General features: G+C 43.8%; 1 protein-coding gene across 1 annotated transcript in view; it reads left to right on the top strand.

Annotated features, from left to right (window-relative positions):
• PERP (p53 apoptosis effector related to PMP22) overlaps positions 1-24336 on the top strand; it is a 31248-nt gene extending 6912 nt beyond the window's left edge. The window contains exons 2-3 of the mRNA XM_068231664.1: positions 17807-17944; positions 22226-24336. Coding sequence (XP_068087765.1) covers positions 17807-17944; positions 22226-22443 — 356 coding nt within the window. The 3' untranslated portion in view covers positions 22444-24336. The remainder of the gene's footprint in view (positions 1-17806; positions 17945-22225) is intronic.
• Positions 24337-27911: the final 3575 nt, after the last annotated feature.

The raw sequence follows: 27911 nt of genomic DNA, 5'->3' as shown, positions 1-27911 counted from the left end.
GGAGCACAGCGACCTGAAGGACCGGAGGAAGAATTGCAGCACTGGATCCCAGAGAGGTGAGTAATGTGCAGGGCTGCTGCACATCTCACTGCTGTGTTTTTTTCCAGAACTTTAGGGCCTAAAAGTTAATAAAAATAATTACTTCTTTTAGACCTTTAAAATCTGTGAAGAATCATATTGCCAAGGAGGTTAAAGGAACTAGAACAGTAGATGAAAATTAAATCAGTACTTACCTGGGGCTTCCAGCCCACCGTAGGCCGCGAGGGCCCCGGTGTCCTTCTGGTCACTTCCTGAATGGTGACGCTCCGTGTCATCACGCCCAGCCGCCATGATGACGCGGAGCTTCACCATTCAGGAATTGTTGGTCCGACACTCGGACCTGGTGTCGCCGGTAATGGGACCGGGAGAGGAGCCAGGCGGACGCCGGGGGACCTCGCAGCCTATGGTGGGCTGGAGGAAGCCCTAGGTAAGTACCGATTTCATTTCTATCCCTTTAAAGAAAGAAGATGGCAACCTTCATATTTCTCTCACTTCAGGAACAGATGTGAAGGAAACCTGCATGTTTCTCAGTGGTCTGTTTATATGTGTTTTTGCTGAAAGCTTTTTTTACAACACACTGCTGTGTGTAATGTTTGTGTTCACCCAATACTAAACATACAAAAGCACATGAAAATCAGTTCGTTAAAAGTGTGATTCAGTGTAAACACAGCCAAAGGCAACTCTGCATGTTTGGTTGTTTTCTTCCGTCTGGGCTTGATAAATTGATTGCAAATGCATACATGATTATTATTTGATGATTATTGTCACTTTGGGTTGAAATGGTATATTTTTTTTTTCTACAATTTTATATGGCGTCTGTTGGTATTTTCATAACTTGCTGACATAAATCTGCTGCGGAATTATGCTGGTTGTACATGTCTTGTTTTGTGTTGCAACGTCTTATCATGTTTGTGCATAGTGTCCTAGCTGGCGTTTCTGAAAAAGCAAGGCCTAAAGTTAAGTGGGGTCCCACCCTACGTGGTGAAAGAAAAAAAAAAAGTTCCATCTTCGGCTTTCTTTGTTTTCTGAAACATAATTTGTGATCATGATAAACTGATCATTTTATGGGTTGTACTGGGCATACACACACCACACCACACACACACCACACACTTTTCATTGCAGGTGTCCCCCTGATGTCAACAGCATCCTCTCCAACAGTCCACTGTGCAGAGTTACATACACAAAACCGATTACTGCGAAGCAGGTTATTTTGTCACGTGGCGCTGAGCATCAAAGCTGGATGCCCTTATAGCAGCAATGCTGTGTGCCCCGCATATCGGTAATTCGGGGCTCCGGTGGTTGCCAGACCCCAAATTGCATCTCCTTCCGAGTTGATACAACTTGGAGGGTAAATAGTATTTACCGCTGCCGGGTGCAGCAGGGAGCGATGTAATTCGGCTCACCCTGCGCAGAACTGCCTAGCGCCCAATGATATGTACTCCATCCAATTACTGTAGTTCACAAGACTTGTGACTGGATCCCTCCAGGCAACCAATTCGGAGGATTGTTTTGTACAGACGCTTCCCTAGCCTAGAGGCTAGCAACACATTTTATAAAATTGTAGAGTGTACGCCTAGGTATAAGCTGTTAGGACTTAAGATTTGATTAAAAATATTGAATCTAATGAAAATCTGTCTGATGATGGGAATACACGAGTTTTTGTTTTGGGGGAGGGGGGGGCATTTACTGTACGATCGATTTTCCGATTGATTTACATTCACTTCAATTACAAAATCGATCAGAAAAACAATCACAATAAGATCGGACCTGATGGAAAAACTATTGAGCCATCTACGGTATCTGCCGAAAAAACTCATTGTGTATTCCTAGCATTAAAGTTTGCCTCGTGAATTATTTGATAAATTCTCAACTGATATTTTGACAAGAGATGCACATAAAACATTTGGGAGGGGCAGCGGCCAGCGGTTCCGTGGCGTTCATTGTTTGTGATTATCACATGCTGTCACCACCGCGCACCCGATTGACCACGTCAGCCTGAGATTTTCTAGCATGTCCAATCAATACATTTGACAAATTTTAGCCTGAATTCAGTCGAATTGTAAATTGAGCCTGCTTATAACAGCATGAGATTTGATAATTGAGTTGCTTGGTTGGCCGCCAAGTCGCTAGAAGTATGACCACCTTTTATGCAATTTCTCGTCAGATGGGTGAAATTTATGACCGGTCCAATCTGATTTCCAATCTTTTTTTTTTTTTTTTTTCAGATCACTTCTATACAAAATTGATTGGACCTGTCGGTAATCTATTAATCTTGCCTATGTGACAGGAAATTGCATGGTGTGTACCCAGCATTAGTTGCTGCTAACCATTCAATTCCAGGCGCAATCAAGCGAATTTGATTAGATTGATTAAATCCGACATGTCCGATCGGGATTCGATCGATCGTGTGAGCGATTTGCATTGAAAACAAGCCAATATTGATCACACGATCGATCGGACATGTCTAATTTAATCTAATTTGATCGATCGCGCCTGGAATTGTGTAGAAGGGGCTTTAGCCCTGGTAAAGTTGAAAATTGAATACCCCCGCACTAATCTATAACTGATGAGCTGGGCTCTCAGCTAAGCATTGTTTTTGTCCTAGTGAGTCCTCCACCTTTCCTCACTGTAGTACAAACGGTCATTGTTTCTCTGAGTTCCTCCTGGGACAATAAACAACTTTTGCTATTACTCATAACACAAAAGCAGCGATCCTGAGCATGCTTATGAGGGAGACACCCAGATAGAGCTTTCCCACTTGTGTTTTAGCAATAGTCTAATTGCCACTCCCAGCAGGCATACATGATTCCTTGATTTAATTGTCCTTAAAGAACCACTATCATGAAATAATTATAACATTTTAAAAACATGTAAGCACATACTAAGACATACATTTCTTCCAGAGTAAAATGAGCTATAAGCTAAGCTATGAGCTATATTCTGTGGTTGTACCAGCCATGCCTCTGCTCCAGCTTCAGTAGGAGGAGGGAGTATGTGCTCGATTGCCTCAGTCCCTTCCAGGTAGCCCACAATTCAGATGTGTCAATTTCTTCAGGCCTCATGGGCCCATCTACTAATTCAGGGGCTTGCCATGGGTCTTAGTCAAGCCTGCAGCAAAAATGTGTTAGGTGGCAAGTGTACAAGGAATGCAAGTTCTTTTTCAGCTTCTGTGTTCTCCTCCCTCTGGTGAGCATATTCCATTTGCATGGCTCCCTGAGGAACCATGGCACTGCTCCTCTGACCCGTCTGCATGTGAAAACAGTGCGTACATGCTGGTGGGCTATGGGAAACAACACTGCTTCGGCGGGCAGATACAGGAAGCTTGGGCATGCTGATCATCAAGAGAAATACAGCAGGAAAGGCAAGTTGAGTGAATTTCACCAGTCTCCACTGCTGCACACTCTGCTTGTAGGGGAAGGGGGGGGGGGGCTGTTTAGTGGGGGTAACAGAAGGGGGTCACTTTATAGTACTATCTGGAGGGTTCACATGGCTGTTTAAAACTAATATGGCAGGGACACACAGTGCTACCCAATACAGCTATATGGGGGGGGCACATGGCTACCCAATACTGATATTTGACTCACATGGCAGCTTAATTGTTTCTGAGGGCACCTGGTTACTTATGTTTGTATCTAGGGGGAACCTGACTAACTTTTGTTGTTGTTAATGGGGTGCATGGCTACTTTAATTGTTGTTGGCTCTGAGGGTCACACAGGTGTCAAATAAGCAGAGTGACCCATAGCTAAAAGGCAAACTGCCCTTGCCCTGTGTCATGCATTGCAATCTTCTAATTGATCATTTCAAACATGACTTAAGGCAGCCATACACTGGTCGATGTGCCATCAGATCGACCAGCTGACAGATCCCTATCTGATCGAATCTGATCAGAGAGGGATCGTATGGCTGCCTTTACTGCAAACAGATTGTGAATCGATTTCAGCCTGAAACCGATCACAATCTGTTCAGCTGCTCCTGCCGCCTGTCCTCCCCCCGCGCATACATTACCTGACGCTGGCTCCCGGGCATCTTCTCCACGCTGCACCGCTGTGTTCTTGCTCCATCTCGGCGCTTCCTGTGTCACTCCGTGACCAGGAAGTTCAAATAGAGCGCCCTCTATTTGAACTTCCTGGGTCACTGCAGTGACCCAGGAAGTGCCGGGATGGAGCGGGTGCAGCGCTGAGGAGATGCGGAGAAGACGCCCGGGAGCCCGCATCAGGTAATGTATTTTTTATCGGATCGGCCGCCGCTAGCGACGCGCACTTTACCCGCGGGCGATCGAGGGTAATTTCCCGCACGGCGCGATCGACGGTCCGATCCGATTTCGGGAGGAAATCGGATCGTCGGCGGCGTTTACCGCGAACGATTGGCAGCAGATTCGATCCCAGGATCGAATCTGCTGTCGAAACGGCCGGGAATCGGGCCAGTGTATGGCCACCTTTAAGGTGCCCATACACTCGTCAGATTGGCAGCAGATAGATAAGAAATGCATCTGATGATCTATCTGATGCGTTTTTAGAACATTTTTTACCAGGATAGAATTCCAATAGATTTCAGTTTGAAATCTATTGAAATTCGATCTGATGGCATTTTTTTGCCATCAGATTTCCATTAAGGCCAATGCAAACTGATAAGCAATCTCATCAGATCGACCTAAATTTTCCACCCTGCAAGTTCGATGGAAATCCATCGAAATCGGCCGTCGATCGGTCGATTGGCCAACCGATTTGCAATCGATTGATCGATCGGGATCGATCGGTCGGCCAGAAAATTGGCTGAGTGTATGGGCTGCTTTAGAACCTTTCCAATTTTATGAGCTAGATGGTAGGTGTGTGTATTGTTGTTGTGACCCACCCCTGGGATCTTGCTTACATCCCATCAGTATGATGTAATTGTATAGAGTGTAGATGGGCTTTACCTTACAAGAGTGAGCAAATCTATATTTCAGCAAATCACTTTCAAAGGAATACGTTCACAAGACATTTCTATAAAGAAGCTAATTATACAGGGTAGTCACTGGACAGTGCATTTAGGGTGACTGAAGGGTGAACATTGCTTAAACCCGACACTCGCCCTTTACAAGTTTATCCCTCATACTGCATACAAAACTGCTGACTGGTTTCATAATTCCCTTTATAAAATCTTGAGTGAGTTGTCACGCATAGGCTGTACGTAGGCCTAAGGCTTAGGGGGAGGAAATTGTCTACAAAAAAATGTAGACATACAAGAGTTGTCTTACTAAACATGAAGGATATGAGTGAGCCAAGAAACCTGGATATTTACTGACCAGCCAACCCAATAAATGTGATTGGTTGGAAACTATCGATTGGACCCACAAACAGCAAGGAAAAGTTAACCGATCAAATGATCAGCAAAGGAATCAGTCCAAAAACCAGATCAATGGAAAGATTGCTAAATTGATCATTGTCGATCGGTATCACCAATGTTTCCCGATCTGATTGATTGGACGGGAAAATGAATTGATAATGGGCACTTTTACTCTTAGGATTAGTTTAATGTCAGTTTGAAATCTGTTTGATTACAGGTTAAGGGCTGGTTGACCCATGCGGCTGGCAGGACGACTTGTTTACCGATGCTAAAGGCTTTTCTGCTACCAAGCAAAAAAATAAATAAATTTGGCATTGGTTCCTGGTGTGGCGTTGCATTTTGAGCCCCTAGGGGGACACAGAACAGCACAAACTCTGCCGTCGCTGGATGCTACATGTCGTCCAAGACTAAATGAGGGGATCTACTGCAATGTTTAAATGATGCTAACTGCTATTACTTTTGTTAAGAAATTTACTTTCATTAAGAAAACTGCTGGGACAGCTATGCACCACTTATGCTGGGAATACACGGTTCGTTTTTGCCTTCGTTTAAACCTTCGTTTCGATTGTGCCTTTTGTCCTTTTCGATCCCGAAATAATCGGTCATACGGTTAATATCACCACCCACGGTTTCGTTTTTTTTTCGATTCTGATGGTTTCGTTTTTCCAATGATCGAAGGCTGCAAAGAAACGAAACGAAAATCCCTTTTTACAGGGACGGACTAGCATAAACGAATATATAATCGATCTGAACAGCCATCAAGCCTACCAATGGCTCGATTAGATGGATAAAGAGAGATAATATCAAACATGTTCGATCACTAGTCGTTCGTTTTTGGGGTCTATTAATCGAAACTATAATGAGATTATGACTATTTTCACATACGTTTTCAACACTCGATTCCTTTACCGAACGAATCGAAGGTTTAAACGAAGGCAAAAACGAACCGTGTATTCCCAGCATAAGGGCCCTGTCCGCTAGGTTTATGGGTTGCTTTGCACATACATTTGCAGACGCCCACCCAACTAGTTATGCTGAATGGGGTAGAAGCATTGCACCAAAAATATCTACATATAAAATACTGTATATACACTTTTGTAACACGAGTTGAAGCAGTAGCACAGCTAGAGATTTGGCCCCATAGCAAAACCTTTTAATGGGGCCATAAAATGTAGGCATTCTTGAGAAATGCCACCTACCTCTACCCTATGATATGAGTTAACTGGGAGATTTGGATTCTAATGTGATCTACACTGCTTAGGGTCCATGGGCACTTAGATAAAATCATAGGGTGGAGGAAGAAGGTTGGTGAATACATAAAGTACCACCTGGGTCCCCTCTACTCCAGGGCCCATAGCAGCTGCTATGACTATTGTTACGCCCCCTTTATTTTAAGGTTTTATAAGCATACCCAGCACAATATGGGCCGTTTTCTATGAAACCATCAGATATCTCTTTTTTTTTCCTCTCTCCCACTTGGGGAAGTCGGAGATTTTCTGAGGTGGGAGCCGCACATACTCCCATCTTTTGCATGCTGTGAACTTGTGTGAAATCCTTTCAAACTTTAGCAAGAAACTCTGAAAATGATTCCTACAGAAGACTCCTGTTGTATGATAGTTGGTGGCAATTTTAGGAATGGTAGCTGTACAGACATGCTGCTTGTTACAGCTGAGAGGGGTGGTGAGGACAAGCAAAAAGAGCAGAATGTGGACATTTGTCAACTTATGTCTAGTGATTCTGTGTGGCAGCTAGCTAAATTACATTGTGCGAAACCTGTGCTGACTCTAAAGTTCTTGACCCTTCTGGGCAAAAAAAATGGCGTCTAATGAAAATCCAGTTCCCAAATTTAGTTTGACTAAAACAATACTTGTTTTTTTTTTTCCTTCTTCTTCTTTACACTAGTGTTGTGTGAATAGATTAGCAGAGTGAAAATCTAGTGTTTTACTGGCTGGAATGGGGTGTACAGTGCCTGGTGGTACCGGGTGGGAATTTCTTACAAGGGTTAATATAAGTGGGAGGCAGAGTTTAGGACAGAAAGCAGTGCATTCCCTGCCTCCTCCCTCTCAGGGCAGCCAGGACACAGGCTTGTTACATTTTTTACATTCCTGAAGATTGAGGCTGCTTTTCACTATACCAGTTAGAAACTTTACACAGGGCTGGCAGATGAATAGCCAATTGTGTTCTGGTCCCATCCATTGTTTTGATGAGCATTGAGTGTCATCATGGAGAATGGCAGTGCTGCTATGTCAACAATAAATTGATATACTGTGCGGTCACATGTTCGTGTTTACACATGGGAAATATTTATTTGCTTCCATGTAGTAAATTGAAGCTTTTATATCCTTCACCTGGTATATTTCCAGACTCGCACACAAGCTATAGTCCAGAAAAGTTAGTCAAGTAACATTGTTTTACAAATGGCAGTTTTCCCTTGTGTGTGTGTGTGTGTGTGTGTGTGTGTGTGATTTTATTTTTCATTTTGTTTTTGTTTTTTACCATGCCTTTTGGAGCTGCAGTGATTTACTGTCCTGACTTGTTCGCCTGCTGAGGTCATTGCTTTGCCTGCCACTGCTTGTTGTGTACCTATGGTTACTTAGCAACACTCCCTTAATCCAGCTACATCCCTGTGACCTGAACATTCCAGTACATATGTTTGTCAGCAAGATATTTACAAAATCTAGTATTTTACATTGTGAAGTGGTAAACAAAATAAAAATAAAATTGCTATTCCCTGACATGTCTGACCATGGAAAACATCGGTAGTGTAGCCCTCTTAGGCCACTCTATCAGTCAGATTTTGGCAGAAATCTTTCAGTTCTCCTTTCAGGCTGTGGTATTTCTCCAGCTTCTCATAAGTCTTCCTTGTGGTACTGTTGCTGGACCACCACATCTGTCACTATTGTGGTCTTCCGGTCCCTGTCTACTTCCAAAGTATCCAGTTATCAACCAGTACCTTCCTGTATCTGTATGTCCCAGGGGATCTTAGCCTTGTTATCATCCAAGACCATCGATGGTTTAGCGCATACTTTGTGTATATTTTTATATTTTATGTGCACTTCACCAGTTACTTGGTTGAGCATTTCAGTTTATAATTTTACTACCTGCATATATGTTGGATTTTTCTCAGAGGCCTTTCTGCAAAGCCAGCACCTTAATTTTTTTCTAATGTGGTAGAGCTTTGGGTCTGTGGATTTGGTGCTTGTGTTGCCACAGAGCAGCAGTACTGTCTTTTGAGTCAAGCTCTTTGCAGTCAGTGGTAGGATAATATCAGTAGCTACTAATACTTTCCAGTATAGCTTCTAGTAGTGATGTCCCATCAGTGACTTGCTGCTGCGTTGGTTCCCATAGCTAGCTTCTACCTGCAGCAAACCTCCTATAGAAACTGGGGAAATAGTTTGTGCCACAGATCTCTGGTACAACATTGTTGTGATCTGGCTACAAAGGTCTGCTTTACCCTAATCCATTTTATTTTTCTCTAGCAGATTGTAATGTAAAGTCTGGTATTGCAAGGAAACTGCAGGCCTGCACTGTAAACCTGCATGCTTTTTGCTACGGTCTATAAGAGAACTGGTGATTCTTTGCCACTACTCAGGATATTTACCAGTACTTTATGAGCCATTCACACTGCAAATGCTAGGGTGGGAGAAATCGATAATTTCCGACATGTGCAAGCTGTTTCCAGTTGATAACGGGATCAATTTTGTGGAGAAGTGATCTGAAAATGTGTCCCTTTATCGACTGAGAACAGATTGGACATGTCTGAAATTATCGGGTCAATATGACACGAAATTGACTGATGTGTACCCAGCAGTAAAGGGATGTGCTATTCCAGGCAAAATTTGTCACCTGTGAGTGTGAGACTTTTAATTGCTGCTGTTGCAGATGGAATTTAATGGTCCACAATTTGTTGTCCATTTGTAGCAGTGGTCCTCAAACTAAGGCCCACGGGCCGAATGCGGCCCCCTGAGGCTTTTTTACCCCCCCCCCCCCCCCCACACACACACACACACAGATAAAGTGTATTACTTAGAGATGGTGCTTTCTACAATACCTAAGTTCAATGTTATATTTTTCTACATTATTTTATCTATACTCCGGCCCCCCAGCAGTCTGAAGTATGTTGTCCCGGCCCTCGACCCAAAATGTTTGGGGAACCCTGTAGGCTCACATCTTTCTGCATACCATGGCTGTGCATCTGTGAAAAGGTGCATGTGGTTCCAGCAACACAATTTGATTAACTTATAAAAAGCAGCCCATTCATTTTGGCGTCACTTGCACCACTAAAGAATCTTATGTGAATAGGGCACACGTGGCTGTTGCAGGCTAGTTCTCTGTATAGCTTTTCCTACATATGTGGTAGGGATCAGCCCTGGGGACCAATAGAGTGCTTTCAACAGTGTTTGGAATCAGCGGCAATCCCAAAAGTACGAGTCAATGGAGGTGATGTCACAGTAGTGATTTGTGATTTCCCGAGATCACAATCGTGGTGCCTGCAGAGTGTCTGTGCTTCAATACAAAGTATAGGATTGCTGCAAAATCTATTTTCAAGTGCTGTAGCTGTACGAAGCTCCCCCCCCCCCTTTTTTTTTTTTTCAATAGCGCTATTACTAAAAACTACTTGCTATACCATAAAGCCTTGCGCTAATGGAAATCCCAATCACTATACAAATTGTTGGCACTAAATTAAAAAAAAAACTCCTCAATCGCCAGAAATTTCTCTGAAAAACGATGCAAATACGGCTTAAGCGACTTCTGTTGATGATTCACTAGTGGGCCTCAGCCCTTAAGGTGGGTACACACGTCAGATAAAAGTCTTTGGAAAATGAAAGATCACAGACCAATTTTACCCCCTTTCATGTAGTATGAGGGCCACACCTACACAGTCTATTCTACGGAGCTGAACTCCCCATCAGACAGAAATCTTTGCAAGATGCTGCACACACAGATGCTGTACACATGCAATAGATCAGTATCTGCAAAAGATCTGTTCCTGCAAAAGATCCATTCCTGCAAAACGCATTCATAGTCTATTATATCTGCACATCTCATACACACCTTGTTTAACGGACAATTATCTGTAGATCAGATCCACCAGGTTGGATCTTCAGATCGGCCGATAATTGTCTGATCTGCAGATGAATGTCCATTAAACAAGGTGTGTATGGGATCTGCAGATGTCATAGACCAGGGCTGCCCAATAGGTCGATCGCGATCTACCGGTAGATCGCGACCGCCTTCTTGGTAGATTGCGGCCTCTCGGCCGCGTCTCGTAAAATTTGTTGCGGCCAGCAGCTCGTGTTCAGCTGCTGGTCAATAAGGATGCATGCGAGGAGAGAGGGAGGAGAGAGGCGGCGCGGCCGCTATGTCATGGCTGGGGGCGGCGACAGGCAGCCTGCAACGTGCGTGCTTGTAACGTACCCAGCGCCGCCCCCAGCCATGACGTAGCGGCCGCGCCGCCTCTCTCTTCGCCGCTTCTCCCCTGCATCCCATTGGCCTGCCAGAGTCTCTCCTCGCCGCCTCTTCTCCTCTGACTGCCTGCAGGTACATATACCTGGCTAGCCTACACTGGGGGCCTATACACCCGGCTAACTACACTGGGGGCCCATACACCCGGCTAACTACACTGAGGGCCCATACACGCCGGGTGTATGGGCCGGGTGTAACTACACTGAGGACCCATACACCTGGCTAACTACACTGAGGACCCATACACCCGGCTAACTACACTGAGGGCCCATACACCCGGCTAACTACACTGAGGGCCCATACACCCGGCTAACTACACTGAGGGCCCATACACCTGGCTAACCTACACTGGGGGCCCATATACCTGGCTAACCTACACTGGGGGCCCATATACCTGGCTAACCTACACTGGGGGCCCATATACCTGGCTAACCTACACTGGGGGCCCATACACCTGGCTAACCTACACTGGGGGCCCATATACCTGGCTAACCTACACTGGGGGCCCGTAACCTATGCTGCAGGCACATATACCTGGCTAACCTACGCGGGGGGGGGCGTGCTTAGACGTTAGTAGATCTCCTGGCCTCGGCAAATTTTAAAGTAGCTCGCGAGCCGAAAAAGTGTGGGCACCACTGTCATAGACTATAAATGCATTTTGTAGGACGGATCTTTTGCAGGAACAGATCTTTTGCAGATACTGATCTTTTGAATGTGCAGCATCTTTGTGTCCAGCATCTTGCAAAGATTTCTGTCTGATGGGGAGTTCAGCTCCATAGAATAGACTGTGTAGAGTATGGCTCTCATACTACATGGAAGGGGGTAAAATTGGTCTGTGATCTTTCATTTTCCAAAGACTTTTTTTATCTGATGTGTGTACCCACCTTTAGTCTTGTGATTCCCCTGCCAGAATCAAACACTTTTCTGTGGGCCCTTTTGAATAGGTGTCCAAACAAACCAGCATACATTTAAAGTGATACACTCCTTTTTTTTTTTTTGTAGAAACAGTGTCCCCTTGCCCGCTCGCTTTGCTCGGACAACTTTATATTCTACCTCTATGTCCACTTGGATAGTGGACATTGCACACCAGGACCCAGGCTGCTAACTCGGGTTGCAAGATTAGTACTGCTGATGGGCATTATGGGGTTAATTTATGACCTGCATGACTTTACACATGCTCAGTAGCATTTGTATGCTATTTTGATGGGTATGCTAAAATGTTGGAACACCGGTCATGCCCTCAATTATTGCAGTTCTGCTGAGAAAGGGGACATCCAGAGTAGTGTGTGTGTGTCACAGTTCGAATCTAGGTTGTCTGTACTTCTGTTTTAAAGATCTATAATTTCTGCAGTGGCTTAGGGCAAAATTTATGAGAAAATGTAAATTAGGGCAGTGTCTTCAGTTTATATGAACACTTATTCTGGTGTTTTGTCTGTGTGAAATTATAGCCAAATAAAGCTTATGTCAGCACAGCTTAGATGAGTCACAGAGAAGCGCAGTGTTAAGTTTATACACCTACACACAGAGACAGCCCAGCCATTTGGGTGGAGGAGGTTTTGCTGCAGGGCAAGGAGTGGTGTACATGTCACACTTATATATGCTGAAAACCAGTTTGAACCTATACAGTAAAACAAAATACATAGGCACCTTCTTGTCTTATGGTCATATTCCATGCCATCAGTGGTGTAGCTAAGGAGCTATGGGCCCAGGTGCAAGTTTTACATTGGGGCCCCGAAAGTACTCTATACATAACCATTCATGCGGCGCACTAAAACCTGCCAAGGACAACCAAAGTGTCAGAAGTGCAAGAAGGGGATGGGGAACAGTTTAATGATTACTACTATTTAAAGGGACACTGTAGGGGGGTCGGGGAAAATGAGTTGAAGTTACCCGGGGCTTCTAATGGTCCCCCACAGGCATCCTGTGCCCGTGCAACCACTCACCGATGCTCCGGCCCCGCCTCCGGATCACTTCTGCAATTTCAGACTTTAAAGTCTGAAAACCACTGCGCCTGCGTTGCCGTGTCCTCGCTTCCCCTGATGTCACCAGGAGCACACGGCACAGACCATACTGGGCCTGCGCAGTACGCTCATGGTGCCATCAGCAGGAGGGAGGACACAGCAGCGCAGGCACAGTGGTTTTCAGACTTTAAAGTCTGAAATTCCAGAAGTGAACCAGAGGCGGGGCCGGAGCATTGGGGAGTGGCTGCGTGGGCACAGGATGTCTGTGGGGGACCATCAGAAGCCCCGGGTAACTTCAACTCATTTTCCCCCGACACCCCCCCCTCCCTACAGTATCCCTTTAAATCATCTATAAGGCCTGGTGCACACCAAAACCCGCTAGCAGATCCGCAAAATGCTAGCAGATTTTGAAACACTTTTTTCTTATTTTTCTATGGCGTTTTGCGGATTGCTGCAGCGGATTTCAGTATAGTACATTTCATATATTGTTACAGTAAAGCTGTTACTGAACAGCTTCTGTAACAAAAACGCCGGCAAAACCGCTATGAACAGGCGTTTTTCAGAGCGGTTTGCGTTTTTCCTATACTTAACATTGAGGCAGAAACGCATCCGAAAGCCAAAAAATGCCTCACCCCGGCATTTTTCGTTTCTGCAAAACGCCTCCCGCTCTGGTGTGCACCACCCCATTGAGATACATTGACCAAGCGGATCCGCAGCCGCAAGCGGCTGCAGAAACGCTGAAAAAGCCGCTCGGTGTGCACCAGCCCTAAAAGTGAATATTGCCAGCACAGTACCAATAAAGAGCTAATTCTGTGGTTGAGAGAGGGTCCTCTTGGGGGCTCCTCTGACCCAAGGGCCCCGATTGCTACGCCACTGCATGCCATACACTGTGCACCTTTTACCTACAATATGATAGTGTAGAATATTTGCAGTCATTTTGATTATCACTGCCTGCATTCCACTTGTGAATCTTCTCTTCATCTTGTGTTGCTGTGTGACCTTGTGACTAAGACTGTAAAGAAAACATTTACAGACTTGATGCTTTCAGGAAAAAGGCTGCGATCTGCTGACTGTGTGCTATGTGAAGAGAAGGGAGGAAAAGATGAGGACTCTGAACTAGATAGACTGTTTTCGCCAAGCATCATATAGCAATCATAGACCACATAACAATGAAATGTGAAACTTTATTCACCATTCTGATGGCTGAACTTAGTTGTAGAACCTGTTTCTGCAGATTTTGCTTTGCTTTGCAGCACATGCGGGTTGGACTGCATGATAGGTCAGGCGTTGCCACTTTTCATACCACAATGTGTATCAAAACCAGAAATGGAAGATGAAATGGGGAAGATGGCCATTTTTACCCACCGCTGATGATCACCTGGCTTTTTTTTTTTTTTTTTAGTAAGATTTGGTGGAGGCTAGCGTCCAGCAGGCCCCCAGACTCTCTCTACAGGCCCTAGGCAACTGCTTAGAATTGGCTTGTGGATGATCCGGCTCTTCGTACATATGCTAGAAGGTTTTCAGTTGCAGCTCTGCCAAGAATCTAGCATGTGTACATTGCCACAAATGTGTGATGCGGAATGCCATTAGTCTCACCCAAGTGCTGTGCTCACCTCCATACCCCTCCCACTAGAATCCACTCCGCCATTTGCCCCTCATCTCTTCAAGGGGGATTCTCAGGGTTATTTATATTCAAAAGCACTTACTGAATGGCATTTGATCAGTCAAAGTGCCAAAATAGCATGCAAACGAGTAGGCAGGCTAGCCAACATTCTTGCACAGATCCTTTCCAGGGACTGCTCTTGTAAAAAGAAAAGGAAATACTGAGAATCCCCCATGAGGAGATGACTATTCCAAAACCTGTTGGATATGTCTGACTTTTACTGCCTATTGTTAGGCCTGGTTCACACAGATGGTTCTGCGCCAGGAATGGCTACGATGCTTGCCGTTTAAACGCTGTCAGGACGATTGCTTACCGCAGTTTACTTCCTTTGCGCAAATGCCGCTTTTCCATCCTGATTGTTGCTGCCTGGCACTTGGCTAATCCTGGAAGAAACAAGTTGCTTCCAGGATCGTTTACCACTATGCTTCCATGTCTCCCTGCGGGGATGAAAAATGCTGCTCGCAAGGAAGCGAAAGCCGACAAATGCTTTTCTGCAAGCTTGTAGAAAAGTATTCGCAATTGAAAGTCAGGCTGCTTCAGGTTTAGGTGCTTACCAACCCACGATGTGTAGACTAAACCTCTAAAATGTTTGTACACATGCTAGATGGTTTTTAGTCGCAGCTTTGCCAAGAACCTAGCATGTGTACCCTGACGCAAATGTATCGCCAAGTGACAGCAATATAAGTCTTCATACTCTTCCCCACATATGTGTCTCACATGGTTGCCGATGTATATGTGGGTGTGTGATGTCACACGCACCCACGTTACGCCGGCAACCATGTGGAGCACATGTATGTGCAGAAGAGTCCAGAAACTGAGTCAGCAGCGGGCACAGACAGGTAAAGTATACTGCACAGGGCACCAGAGGGTACATCTTACATTAGGGAGACAATGCAGGGGGGGGTTGACGGATGTGGTGTCACAAGGCTGATTCCCAAGAGATTTCATGCTTAAAATGATCGGAAATCGCCCTGCGAAGTTTGGGCAGGCAACTCTCTGATCAGATACATTGGCCTCAATTTACTGAGCAGTTTAGACTAGTCTACCGATGTTTTTTAGTCTACTGGTGGTTTGGTGTAATGTTTTAAGGGGCCCGTACACCTAACGATTTTCCCGCCGATATACAGCAGTTTCGATCAGTGATCGAAACGGCTGTGAAATCGCCGCGCACACCGCTGACAGAATCGTTCCCGTCGACTCCCGTCAATCCATCCGTGCGGAAGATTTTTTTTCGAGCGCCGGCGGGTCAGGAGTGCGTCGATGGCGGCGTTCGAATGCACGACGACCGGCGCAATACATTACCTGTTCCGCCGGCGCGAGTCCCGCTGTCACCGCTGCTCCGTCTCCGCGCTGGTCTGGTCTTCGGCATGCTTCACTACTTCTTGCCGGGCAGGAAGAAGTGAAACATGCCTGAGACCAGACCAGTGGGGAGACGAAGCAGCGGTGTCCAGGGGACTCGCATCGGCAGAGCAGGTAATGTATGCGGGGCGGGGAACGGCGGCAGCGCCACCACCACAAATTGTGAACCGATTTCAGCCTGAAACCGTTCACAATCTGTTTGCAGTAAAGGTGGCCATACGATCCCTCTCTGATCAGATTCGATCAGAGAGGGATCTATCTGTTGGTCGAATCTGATGGCAAATCGACCAGTGTATGGCCACCTTTAGACCTGTTTTTAGACCTGGTCTAAAACATTCAGTAATTGGACAATTCACAAAGTCAAACAAGGAGTAACCACGCCCACTTTTTCTGACAGAGATTAGACCAGCTGATTTCTTGTCGGTAATGCAATTCTGTGAGGTATTTTAGATGTGAGGATGGAACCTTTTGAATTAATTATGCAGGAGTTTAATTGTATGCAGAGGAGAGCTCATCAAAGGAGAAGGATGTCAGTCATAGCTACTTGTGAATTGCATCTTTTGATAATTTCCCCTGCTTTACCCACCTAATTACCATATGTTTTAGACCAGGCCTAAAAAGGGGGATAAAACATTTGGTAATAGTGAATTCCCCTTTGATGCAACTGACCAAACCATCATTAGACTAAAAAACCATCAGTAGACTAGTCTAAACTGCTTAGTGAATTGAGGCCATTGTCTGTATGGGTACTTAAGAGAAATGTACCGTAGTTCTCATTAGTATGTATACATCTTTATCAACCAGAGGGAAGTAAGGAGAGAAGGAGCTGGCACTCGATGGTGGCTAACTGCAAGGTGATCCGGAGGAGCTCAGCAGTAATGTGCTCCCAGCTATAGTGATTCGTATGCGGTAAAGAAGAAAACCGCGCTGGGCACCAAAACGAATGCTTGCTAATTTATTCCAGGATCATACAGACATGCAAAGTAGGGGGGTAACAAAAGGCCTAACAGCTGTTTCGCGGGATAAAAGTTGCCCGCTTCCTCAGGTCTCTGAGGAAGCGGAATGGCTATATTTTTCCAAGTGATAAAACAATTGATTCTCACTAGATAAATGATCCCTTATCTGCTTGTGTGAATGAATCTATCCAAGGGCAGCCTGCAATATACAGTAAAAGTGGGATCCTCTGAGGATTTTACTGTTCTTTCTATCAAGAAGATTATACTGTACTAACTTGCAGTGCAGACACACATCCAATTTTATACACACCAATCAATGACTAATCAAAATTGTATATGTGTATGCACCGTAAATTAGTACAGTACAATCCTCTTGATGGAAAGAGCAATAAAATCCTCAGAGATGATCCCAGTTTTTCATGGAACTTAATGTATATTGCATGCTTGGATAGATATTTGCCTCAATAACGTTTTTCTTGGTGGCACTTTCATTTGGCTAGAATGTGATCTCTCCAACTGGAGGTCAGAGATTCGAATATTCTTCTTTTCACCTGCTCTTAAGGGAATGCCCAACAAAAATACCTGTGGGAAAATGTTTACAAGTATTTGCATTCTTATAGTGGCCATACATGGTACCATTTTTTTCATCCAATCTTACCATTTCTATGTAGTATAAAGGAACTGCCTAAATGATCCTTAGATTATATTCACTTAATTTACCCTTACACTACATAGAAATAAGATTGGATGGAAAAAAAATGTATCATGTATGGGCACCATACGGCAGATGGTGGTATAAATCCCTTTATTCCTTTTAGCGATTGGCACAAATATGTCCATAGTCTTACATGGTCAGCTATTGTCCCTGCTAATGTACTGTATGTATTTGTGTATATATAGGCAATAACAGAAAATACTGTACTTAAATTTGGCAAAGCTACTGGTAAATTGTTTACTTTGTATATTCTTGCATGTTCTTTTGATGACGTATTAGACCACCAGAATCTCATCCTTTGTATGTTTTCTCTTTCTAGCCTGGGGCAAGGCCACAGCTGCCCTCCTGATTATTGGCTTCATCATTCTCATTCTGTGCTTCCTCTTATCCTTTGTGGCCCTGTGCGTACCACGCATCCCTCTGCTGAGAATAATTGGATTTCTTCTCTTTGTGGCTGGTAAGGACTAGCATTATATGTATAACTTACAGGAACCAGCAGAAGAATGGTTAAAGACCAATCTCAGAGTAAAAACTAAAAACCTTCAGAAGGATAAAAATGTTGAGAAACACTGTATCACTGTTCTCTACATTATTGTGGCATGTACCTATGTGTTTCCTTCCTACTTATAGTTAGGTTTAAAATATGATTCATCACTTTTTATAATTGGCTAGTTCAAGTACCCCAGGACCGACCAGAGTACCTTTTGGTGTACATGTACCATTTGTTGAGGCTGATTATAAATGCATATTTACAGTCTGTATGTCAGCAGCAAAATAATTGCACTCGGCTTTCTGGTTTCCTGTGTTATCATCTTTGTAAGTCAGATTCAAGTGGCTCATGCTTTCGGCTCACATTTCTGGTCCGTGTATGAGCTGCGAGGAGTGGTAAGAATCTGTAAATCAAGCAGGAATTAAATCTCCCCCTGTAGAGAAATGTCAGCTCTAATGCATGATCTTGCTGCCCTGGAACAAGGATAACACACAAGCAGGGCTGTGGAGTCGGAGTCGTGGAGTCGGAGTCGTGGAGTCGGGCAATTTTGGGTGCCTGGAGTCGGAGTCGGGAAAAAATGCACCGACTCCGACTCCTAATTAATTTGTAACTGTAATTAAAATAGAAAATATGATAAAATGTTCTATTTCTCAGATAATAGTCATTAAAAATAATGTATATATACAGTAAAAGCTGTGCTTAGTCCACAAAAATGAAATAAACCAATCAAAATTAGTTACTTGTGCTGCTTCAATAAAGCAGTCCCTGTATTTTTAAGGTCAGATATACATATCTGATTGTGACTGTATATATGATGTGTACACAGGAATCTCTTATATATACTAAATAACATCTATGTTGTAAGAATAAAGCCTGATGTGTAGCTGTGTCACTAATACAGATTGTCAATGAGATGGAAATAATTCTGCACTGATGCTGATTTATGCAAATGTATGCACTCCCTTTGCTGATGAAATCAAATAATTTGATATGTTGTTAAAATTTGGTTTGGTGACTACAAATTAAAGGGTACCTGAGACGGATGAAAAGTAAAGTTTTATAAATACCTGGGGCTTCCTCCAGCCCCCTTCAGGCTAATCAGTTCCTCGCTGTCCTCCACCACCCGGATCTTCTGATATGAGTACTGGTAATTCAGCCAGTCAACGCTGTCCGGCTGCATGCCGCTCCCACAGCCAGTAACATTCTGTACCTGCGCAATAGTGCTGCACAGGTGTAGTATGCTCCTGGCGGCGGAGTGTGTGCATGCGCACTACGCCCGACTGGCTCAAGTACCTGGACTCATAGCAGAAGATCCAGGTGGTGGAGGAGGACAACGAGGGACTGATTATCCTGAAGGCGGCTGGAGGAAGCCCCAGGTATGTATAAAACTTTAATTTCATCTGTCTCCGGTTTACTTTGTTACACAGTAGTACTATACTCTGCATATTCACTCCCCACAGAGCTGCAGGGAATCCACTGAGAATGCTGTGCACATTGAACACAGAGGTGTTGTCTGTCACCCAGAATCTCCTCATTTCCCTGCAGAGTACCTGCACATCATTCTTACATGTACCCACACTTACATTGCCTAGGGCCTGATAGATGTTCTTTGTTCCGGTTTGTACCTTTTTACAAGTACTCTTACCAAGGACTAGTTTTAGTCTAAAGGGAATAAATATAGTAGTCTACATATCCTTCTCACTTCAGTTGTCTTGTAAAATTCCTAAGCGTTGGCAGTTAAGAGACAAATTTCATGTTACATACTTTTAATCAACAAAATTGTAATATGCAAATTAGAGGAGTCGGAGTCATGGAGTCGGAGTCGGTGGAATCCTAAACTGAGGAGTCGGAGTCGGTGGATTTTTGGACCGACTCCACAGCCCTGCACACAAGCACAGCAGAGACCCTACACAGCTGCATGTATGGTTTATGTTGTCTGACACCTATACACACTGAAACCACATGTTCAGCTGCAACCTGCTTTCACTAGAGTCCAATGTTTGTTATATGATTTCTTTGTAAATTACAGGCTGTTTCAGTCCATACAAATACAGTACAGATGCTTACATATCAGTGTGCTACTGTAGGAGATTTTTAGCTCTACCTCATTGTTTGTGTCATCCTTATTTTAGAGGCAGCAGAGGGAGTGCCTTAAGACCTGATATTGGCCTATAAATGGAGGGTTCCGTTTTGTTTGCATTTTTACACTCCTCCTCCCTGCCTGGCTCTTTCAGTGATCAGAAATGTGGCTTGCCAGGCAAGCTGCTTGTATTAGAATTGCAGACAAGATAAGCCAGAAATGCATGAGAAAACCATGTAAAGGCCTATAGACGCTTACAACATCCAGACTGTTTCAGGCCCATGTCTCTGTCCGCTGACCGCTTCTCAGCAATAGGACACTGGAAAATCATGACCAAATGATGTTTTCTTCTGTAGGAGCTTCCCTCAACCCAACCCCAGGTTCTCAACCCCATGCACTCTCCACAGAGCGCATGGTTAAACTCACAGCATACTGCGCCGCACTGTGTGACCGCACCATAGAAATAACATTGCATCACAACAATAATGTTGTCCGTTGCAACGGACAAAGGGCCCAATCCAGTTCTCTTTTTCTCTTGGGAGATAATTTGCATCTTCTGTTAGACATAACTTACGTACTTTGTAATTGTCATGACACCAAAAAGTAGGTGAATAAAGTACCCTAAATTATAGAGTATTTTCTTGCTTGCTGGTGGCTTAAGGCCTGGTTCACAGTGCTCAGTTGCGTTGCAGAAAAATTCTGCATGTCAACTTACTGCCCATACATGGGCCTGTTCACAGTAACGGATCGCGTCAGCTGAATGATCGTTTGTACACACGTCTGACTTGACGTCCAAACGACCAGTCCTTTGGAAAATTCAGACCTGTGTATGTACCTTTAGAGGCATTTTGATAAGATGTGAGGTATTACCTAGGAGAAAACTTAGGAGAAAAAGATAATTGGATCAGGCCCACAGTGTGAAAGGACCCTTCCTGGCGGTATGATTATTTCCAGATTTATGTTACAAAAGCGTTGCAATTTTTTCACAAGCTTTCAGACAGTAAAAATAATACCGCTTCTGCGGGCTGCCCTGCACATTGTACACCTCTGATGGATCCAACTCGAGATTACTACTCTGAGCTGCGTATTTCTGTCCCGAGCTTGACTTTGGGTTACCGCTAGGGAGGTTAAGGTGGACCTAATTCACTTTTTCTCCTAGGTGATCTTTTTACACCTTGTCCAAAAATTTTAAACCACCAGTAAGCAAGAAAATACTCTACATAACTTTGACAGTACTTTTTCACCAAGTTTTAAATACATTTTCAGTTGTAAAATTCTTTAAGGATACCGGCGCCCAACTACTCTGCTTAAAAAAAACTTGTGCTGGTGAGAGGGAGTCAGTGTTCACTTACTGTTAGTTTGTGTGCCTCCGTTCTCCCGGTTTCTGCCCCCATTGTGTCTGCTGACCCCAGTCACCAGTATTGAAATTCATCTTCCCCACACCTGCCCACTCGCTCCCGGCTTGAAGGCGTCCTGGCGTGCGCGCTCCTCAGCAGTTTCTGCCATGGAGAAGCGCTTACGTGCCTGTGACTCTGCGGTGGATAAAAAAAAATCCTCCAGCCAGCACGTCTCCACAGAGGGCACGTGTGGGGAAGACTGGGAGCGCGTTCACAGGGGAAAATTTCAATACTGGACAGTGGGGTCAGCAGACACAACGGGGCAGAAACTGGTAGAACTGAGGCACATAGAAGCTTAACGGAAGGAGCAGTAAGTGAACACTGACTCCCTCTCACCAGCACAAGTGTGTTTTTTGTTTTTTTTTAAGCAGAGTAGTTGGGCTCTTGTATCCTTTAAAACTTATTTTTAAAGAGAAAATTAATCTCCTAGGAGATAATTCAGGAGAAAGTTAATTGCATATAGACCCCTGTGGTGCTCAGTTTTATTTTTTGGCCTTCATCCAGTTTTAGGTTTACTACAAATTTATTGGACAACTTGAGGTGGGTGAGCCTAAAATTTAGACGTATGTAAATCCGTCTCTCTTGGATGCACGCAGGCTATATGGAAGCTGTTTGTTGAGAAATCGGTTTCATGCAGTCAACTTATGCATTATGGGCTGCAAAATCCTAACCGGAACATGCAGAGTTTGGGCAGTAAAGCTTACTGTTCAGTTAGGTAGCTTGTATCTGAAGTATAAGTGTTTGTTAATTAAGTATTGTTGTTCTCCTCAGTTATTTTACAGATCATTGCCCTGGTCATTTATCCTGTAAAATTCACAGCAGACCTCGCCATGTCTCTTGAAAGCTACCTGTACAGCTGGACCTATGGCTTTGGTTGGGGCAGCACCATCATCATGTTTGGCTGTGGAGTCTTCTTCTGTTGCCTTCCAAACTTTGAGGATGAGCTGTTGGGCAACGTCAAGACCAAATACTTCTACACATCGTCCTAAATTAGACTCGGACTTCTGTTTGTTTTTTGTTTGTTTTTTTCCTAAACATATAAAGACTATTTTGTGCTTCCCTGGATTGTAATACACATTTAGGTTCTATTGAAAGTAAATAGGGGGGGGGGGGGGGGGAGAACTTGCAATATTTTTCCACACCAAATACTTGTAAGAATTATAATGCAATAGTATTGGCTTGTTTTATCATGTTGAATGTATGAGATTGGTTTACACTAGTGTCTGTAATAAAGAGACCTTCTGTTAATCTTAATCAAGGAAATGTTATCTTTTTAAAGAAATTATAGAAAATATTAGTTTACCAAAAGCAATATTATGTGAATGTGTGGTCTACAATATCCATAATTGTATTTTTACTGTTTTGAGGGCAAATGTTAAATTAGGCTTACAGTATAATTTTGTAAAGGAGCATAATCTATACCTAGCGAACATAATCCATACTTGTATCTCTGTAATCAGTCCAGACAATGACCCCTAGGTAGTTGTTTACTTGCTTGCACCTATTGGTCACGGGAGATTTAGATGAGTGAGATTCATGCAGTCAGCGGTTTTCCCCAGTAATCTCTGAAACGCTCACTCTTGGTGAGGAAATGGGTATTGAAGATACTGATATCCTGAAAGTTCTGCCAGCTCCGTTAATCCTTCCCCCATGTTTAACTTAAACCGTTTTAAGCTATTGTTAACACTAACCTATCTATCTTGTTGACTGTGTCCTAACCAAATACTTTGTTAGTCATGTCTGCTTCAGGTTAGGATTTCCACATGAATTAAATGCTAACATTTCCTTGACCTACCCAATCTCTAAAATTGTTAATTTAGGCCCATCCTCCATGCCACTGTCATATTTTCTAACTTTTGTCATGTATTACAGATGTACACCGCAGTCATCTGTGTTTTCTTGTTCATGCTCTTGGCCATAGGACAATATCCGTATGCAAAGTATAGTAGACTAGCTTTGTAGTTTGTCCGAAGTAAAAACTGCAATAGAACCATTTCTGAAAAGCACTGAAGATATAAACTGTATTTAGAGAAACTTTTTACCATGTACTACGACAGTGACTTTGGCATGTAAGTACATAAGACCATTTTTTCCCCTTGTTCTTATTACAAAAGTTTTTTTTTTTTTTTTTTCTTGGTGTACAAAAGTACCGTATGTTGTCCAGCGCCTTACTGCAAGCAACGTATTACAGCTTGTACATGTGCAACAAGTTATCTTAATTTTTTCATTTAATTTTATTTGAAATGGAACCTTTTTTTGGGGGATGGTGATGCATCTCAAAAATTTAGATTAAACCTGTTGAGGAGCTAAATGCTTGTCTAAGTACAGTAGTGGGAAGCCCCTGGATGGTCCAGAGGCTTTCTCTGTCCTCCCTGACTCCACTGCTGCTAGCCAGGACCATTTTTATCATTACAATCAGCTTTATGCAGCTGCACACATGCAGACCGTACTTGCGCATGCACAGTCCTGCCGCGTTTATGCATGTGTTAGTGTGGCCACAAGAACTTCTGCGACAAGCTCTTTTTCAATCTGTACAGAGGATCCCATCGACGGGTCGGTGGGCTCAAGGTGAATGGGGGAAGTTGCAGATTTCCCCCCCCCCCCCCCCCCCCCCGCCAATGGAGTAGAATTTTGATACTAATTTACAATGTACAGGTGTTAAGAATCTTACTGTATTTTTGCCCCAACATTTTGTATTGTATGTCTTGCAAATGCTGAAAATTGTTTAATTCATGACCTTCCAAATGTTTTAGTATTGTAAATATTGTGGTTATAGCAGTGTGGAGAAGTGTGTCCTTTGCAAACTGGGGATGCACTGCTGGTTATGTAGATTCTGATGTGTACTGTACCATTTTTACCATCTTATTAAAATTGAATACAAATTTGGACTGTATTTCTAGTTTTGTGTGTAGCTTTGGAAGAAAATAAGGATGGGGGCTGGGGGGATGCTGACTTAGGCCCAGTGCACACCAAAACCGCTAGCAGATCGTCAAAACGCTAGCGGTTTTGGGAGCAGAGAGCAGATATTTGGCCGGGTGCACACCAAGCGGATTTTGTATGCGATCCACCAGTCGCATCAGCCAGTAAAAACGCTTGGCTATTGTATTTCGATGTGTGGTGCACACCGGCGGTTTGAGGTTTTTTTAGCAAACCGCAAACGCGCAGCAGGAGGCGTGTTTGCAACTTGGCAAAAACCTCAAACCGCCGGTGTGCACCATCCCATTGCAATACATTAGCCAAGCATTTTTCCAGGCGGATCGCTCCAAAAACCGCTCGGTGTGCACTGGGCCTTAAAACTATTGCTGCTGTGGCTTTGTATTATTAGCATTATTATTTCTATTATTAATCGGGGCTGTGGAGTTGGAACCATTTTTAGTGTTCCTGGAATCAGGAAAAAAAATACTTTGACTCCTAATAAATTTGAACTGTAATTAAAAGAAAATATAAAATGTTTTTTCTCAGATAAGGGTCATCATAATTTGTATATACAGTACAAGTAGTGCTTATTCCAAAAATAATTTAATAAACCAATCAAAAAGCAAGTTACTTGTGCTGCTGCAATAGAATCTTTTAGACATAATATCTCTGCTTTAAGAGAAAATAGTGAGCAGTTGTCACTGGTAGGGATAGTCACTGAATTGCAAATCTGTTAATACAGGTTTATGCAATTTTTGTATGCAATTTGTGTAGCCTGAAAATAGACCAAATTCCTCCACCTTTGCGGAAATTGGTCCATTTTCAAGCTCCTTATATTTTCATACAAAATTTACATAATCTTCCAACTTGATCTTCCCTAGCCCCTTTTGTGACATCCGGCCGAGCTATTATGCAAACTTATATTCATATATCATAAATAAGTGCATTTGAGTGTTAACTTAAAGAGACTCCGTAACAAAAATTGCATCCTGTTTTTTATCATCCTACAAGTTCCAAAAGCTATTCTAATGTGTTCTGGCTTACTGCAACACTTTCTGCTATCACAGTCTTTGTAATAAATCAATGTATCTTTCCCCTGTCAGACTTGTCGGCCTGTGTCTGGAAGGTTGCCAAGTTCTTCAGTGTTGTGGTTCTGCTATGAACTCCCCCTTTCAGGCCCCTCTCTGCACACTGCCTGTGTGATATTTAGATTAGTGCAGCTTCTTTCTGCTCTCTTATCTTTTACAAGCTGGATAAATCGTCCTCTGAGCTGGCTGGGCTTTCACATACTGAGGAAATTCAGACAAGGGCAAAGCTGTTTGCAGGAAGAAAAGAGCAGCCTGAAACTTCAGTGCATGAGAGATGCAGGGGAAAAGAAACACACAAATGATCTCTTGAGATTCAAAAGGAAGGCTGTATACAGCCTGCTTGTGTATGGTTGTATTTTCTATGTGTGGACATACTGTACATCAACCTACTTCCTGTTTTGGTGGCCATTTTGTTTGTTTATAAACAAAGTTTTTAAAACTGTTTTTAACCACTTTTAATGCGGCGGGGAGCGGTGAAATAGTGACAGAGGGTAATAGGAGATGTCCCCTAACGCACTGGTATGTTTACTTTTGTGCGATTTTAACAATACAGATTCTCTTTAAAGAGATTCTGTAATAAATTCTCCCTCTGGGGATACTTACTTCAGGGGGGGGGGGGGGGGAGCCTCAGGGTCCCAATGAGGCTTCCCTGTCCTCTGTAGCGTGGGGGAATCCAGCGCTGGCTACCCCCAAACTTTCTCGACAAAACCGGACAACTAAAGAATGTAATGTGGTATAGCGTTCAACACTTTATAAAGCTTGATATTTCTAAATAAATGAATGAACATTAACAATGTATAGAAGTCAAAAAAACATGTAGGATTAAAGCAGAAGTCCTTATGAGCAACTAGAGAGTCCAACATGAAAAAGTCCACTGTGCTGGTACTTGTCCAAACTGGAGTCTTAAGGTAATGTGAAATCCGCTCACCAGATTCAATGGCTGATAAGTTATGATCAGCAAACACAGCTCAATCATATGTAAGGTCCTCCCAAATATTTATCCTTCTTCCTAGTAGTAGCTCAAAGTAAACAGAGGGGCATACATAGCGTAATCCAGTTTCAGAAGAAAAACCTATACTCTACTCCACCAGTGCAAAACCGCTGTGCACACAGTTCAGCGTCTCCACCACCGCAACTGAGGCTCCGCCCGTAACCTCAATCGTGGTGGTGGAGACGCTGAACTGTGAGAGTCTTCATAAATACACATATTTATTTTAATGTTCAAAATTCAGGTGGAGGAGCACCCATGCAAGGCAGGAATAGTAGTGTGCCTAAGCCTCAAGTCCCGTTACCATCGGGATTCCTTAGTCCAATCCACAAGAAAGGTTGGCACCACAAAAGTAAAAATCATCTCTTTATTAGTTTTTAAAATGACATAAATGTCAGCAAAAAGATCAAAATTGGCGACAGCCTGCTGTTTTGAGCTGGCAAGCTCTTTTTCAAGCCTTTCAGCCATGTTTAAAACCATCAGCAGCATGTCATTATATATCCATGCTGCTGAGGGTTTTAAACCACTTGAGGACTGCAGGGCTAAACCCCCCCCTAGTGACCAGGCAATTTTTAGCTAAATTGGCCACTGCAGCTTTAAGGCCAAGCTGCAGGGCCGCACAACTCAGCACACAAGTGATTTCCCCCCCCCCCCTTTTCTCCCCACCAACAGAGCTCTCTGTTGGTGGGGTCTGATCGCTCCCCCCCCCATGTTTATATTTTTTTAAATAAATATTGTTTTGTGTTTTTTTGTTAAAAACTCCTGTTTCTTTAAGTTTATTCCCTCCCTCCCCACAGTCAGCCAATTATGGCGATCGGCTGTCATAGGCTTCTGCCTATGAGAGCCGATCGCTCTCTTGTCCCCCATGGGGACAGCTGTGTCACACGGCTGTCCCCAGTGCAGCGCTGCTGCTCATCGCAGCACTGCACCTAGTAAATAGACGGCGTGATCGCCGTCTAACAGTCTCCCGAGCCGCTCGGAGACTGAAGGCGGGGCGGAGCTCCGCCCTCCGAGCATGAGATGCGCGCGCACCATGCGCGCAATCTCATGCAAAACAGAGCCCCAGGACTTTACGCCAATTGGCGTTAGGCGGTCCTGGGGCTGCCGCCGCGGCCACGCCTACTGGCGTGACGCGGGCGGCAGAAGGTTAAACATGGCTGAGTGGCTTGAAAAAGAGCTGTCGCTGCTATCGCCGTTTTTTGATCTTTTTGCTGACATGACGTATTTATTTTAGGATTTGTATCCGCTTTAACAAATATTTTTTTGTTCAAAGGTTATGCTGTTGTGTATCTTTTATAGCAGAGAAGACATTCCGAGTTCAGAGAACAGAGTTCAGACAACCTGTTTGTTTAAAGGGAACCAGAGAGGAACGGGGGGGTGAAAAAAGAAAAAGATTTTATACATACCTGGGGCTTCTTCCAGCCCCATAAGCCTGAATCGCTCCCACGCCACCGTCCTCAGCTTC

The sequence above is a fragment of the Hyperolius riggenbachi genome, chromosome 4 (assembly GCF_040937935.1).
Source record: "Hyperolius riggenbachi isolate aHypRig1 chromosome 4, aHypRig1.pri, whole genome shotgun sequence".
NCBI lineage: Eukaryota > Metazoa > Chordata > Amphibia > Anura > Hyperoliidae > Hyperolius > Hyperolius riggenbachi.
This window is presented reverse-complemented; position numbering and strand designations above follow the sequence as displayed.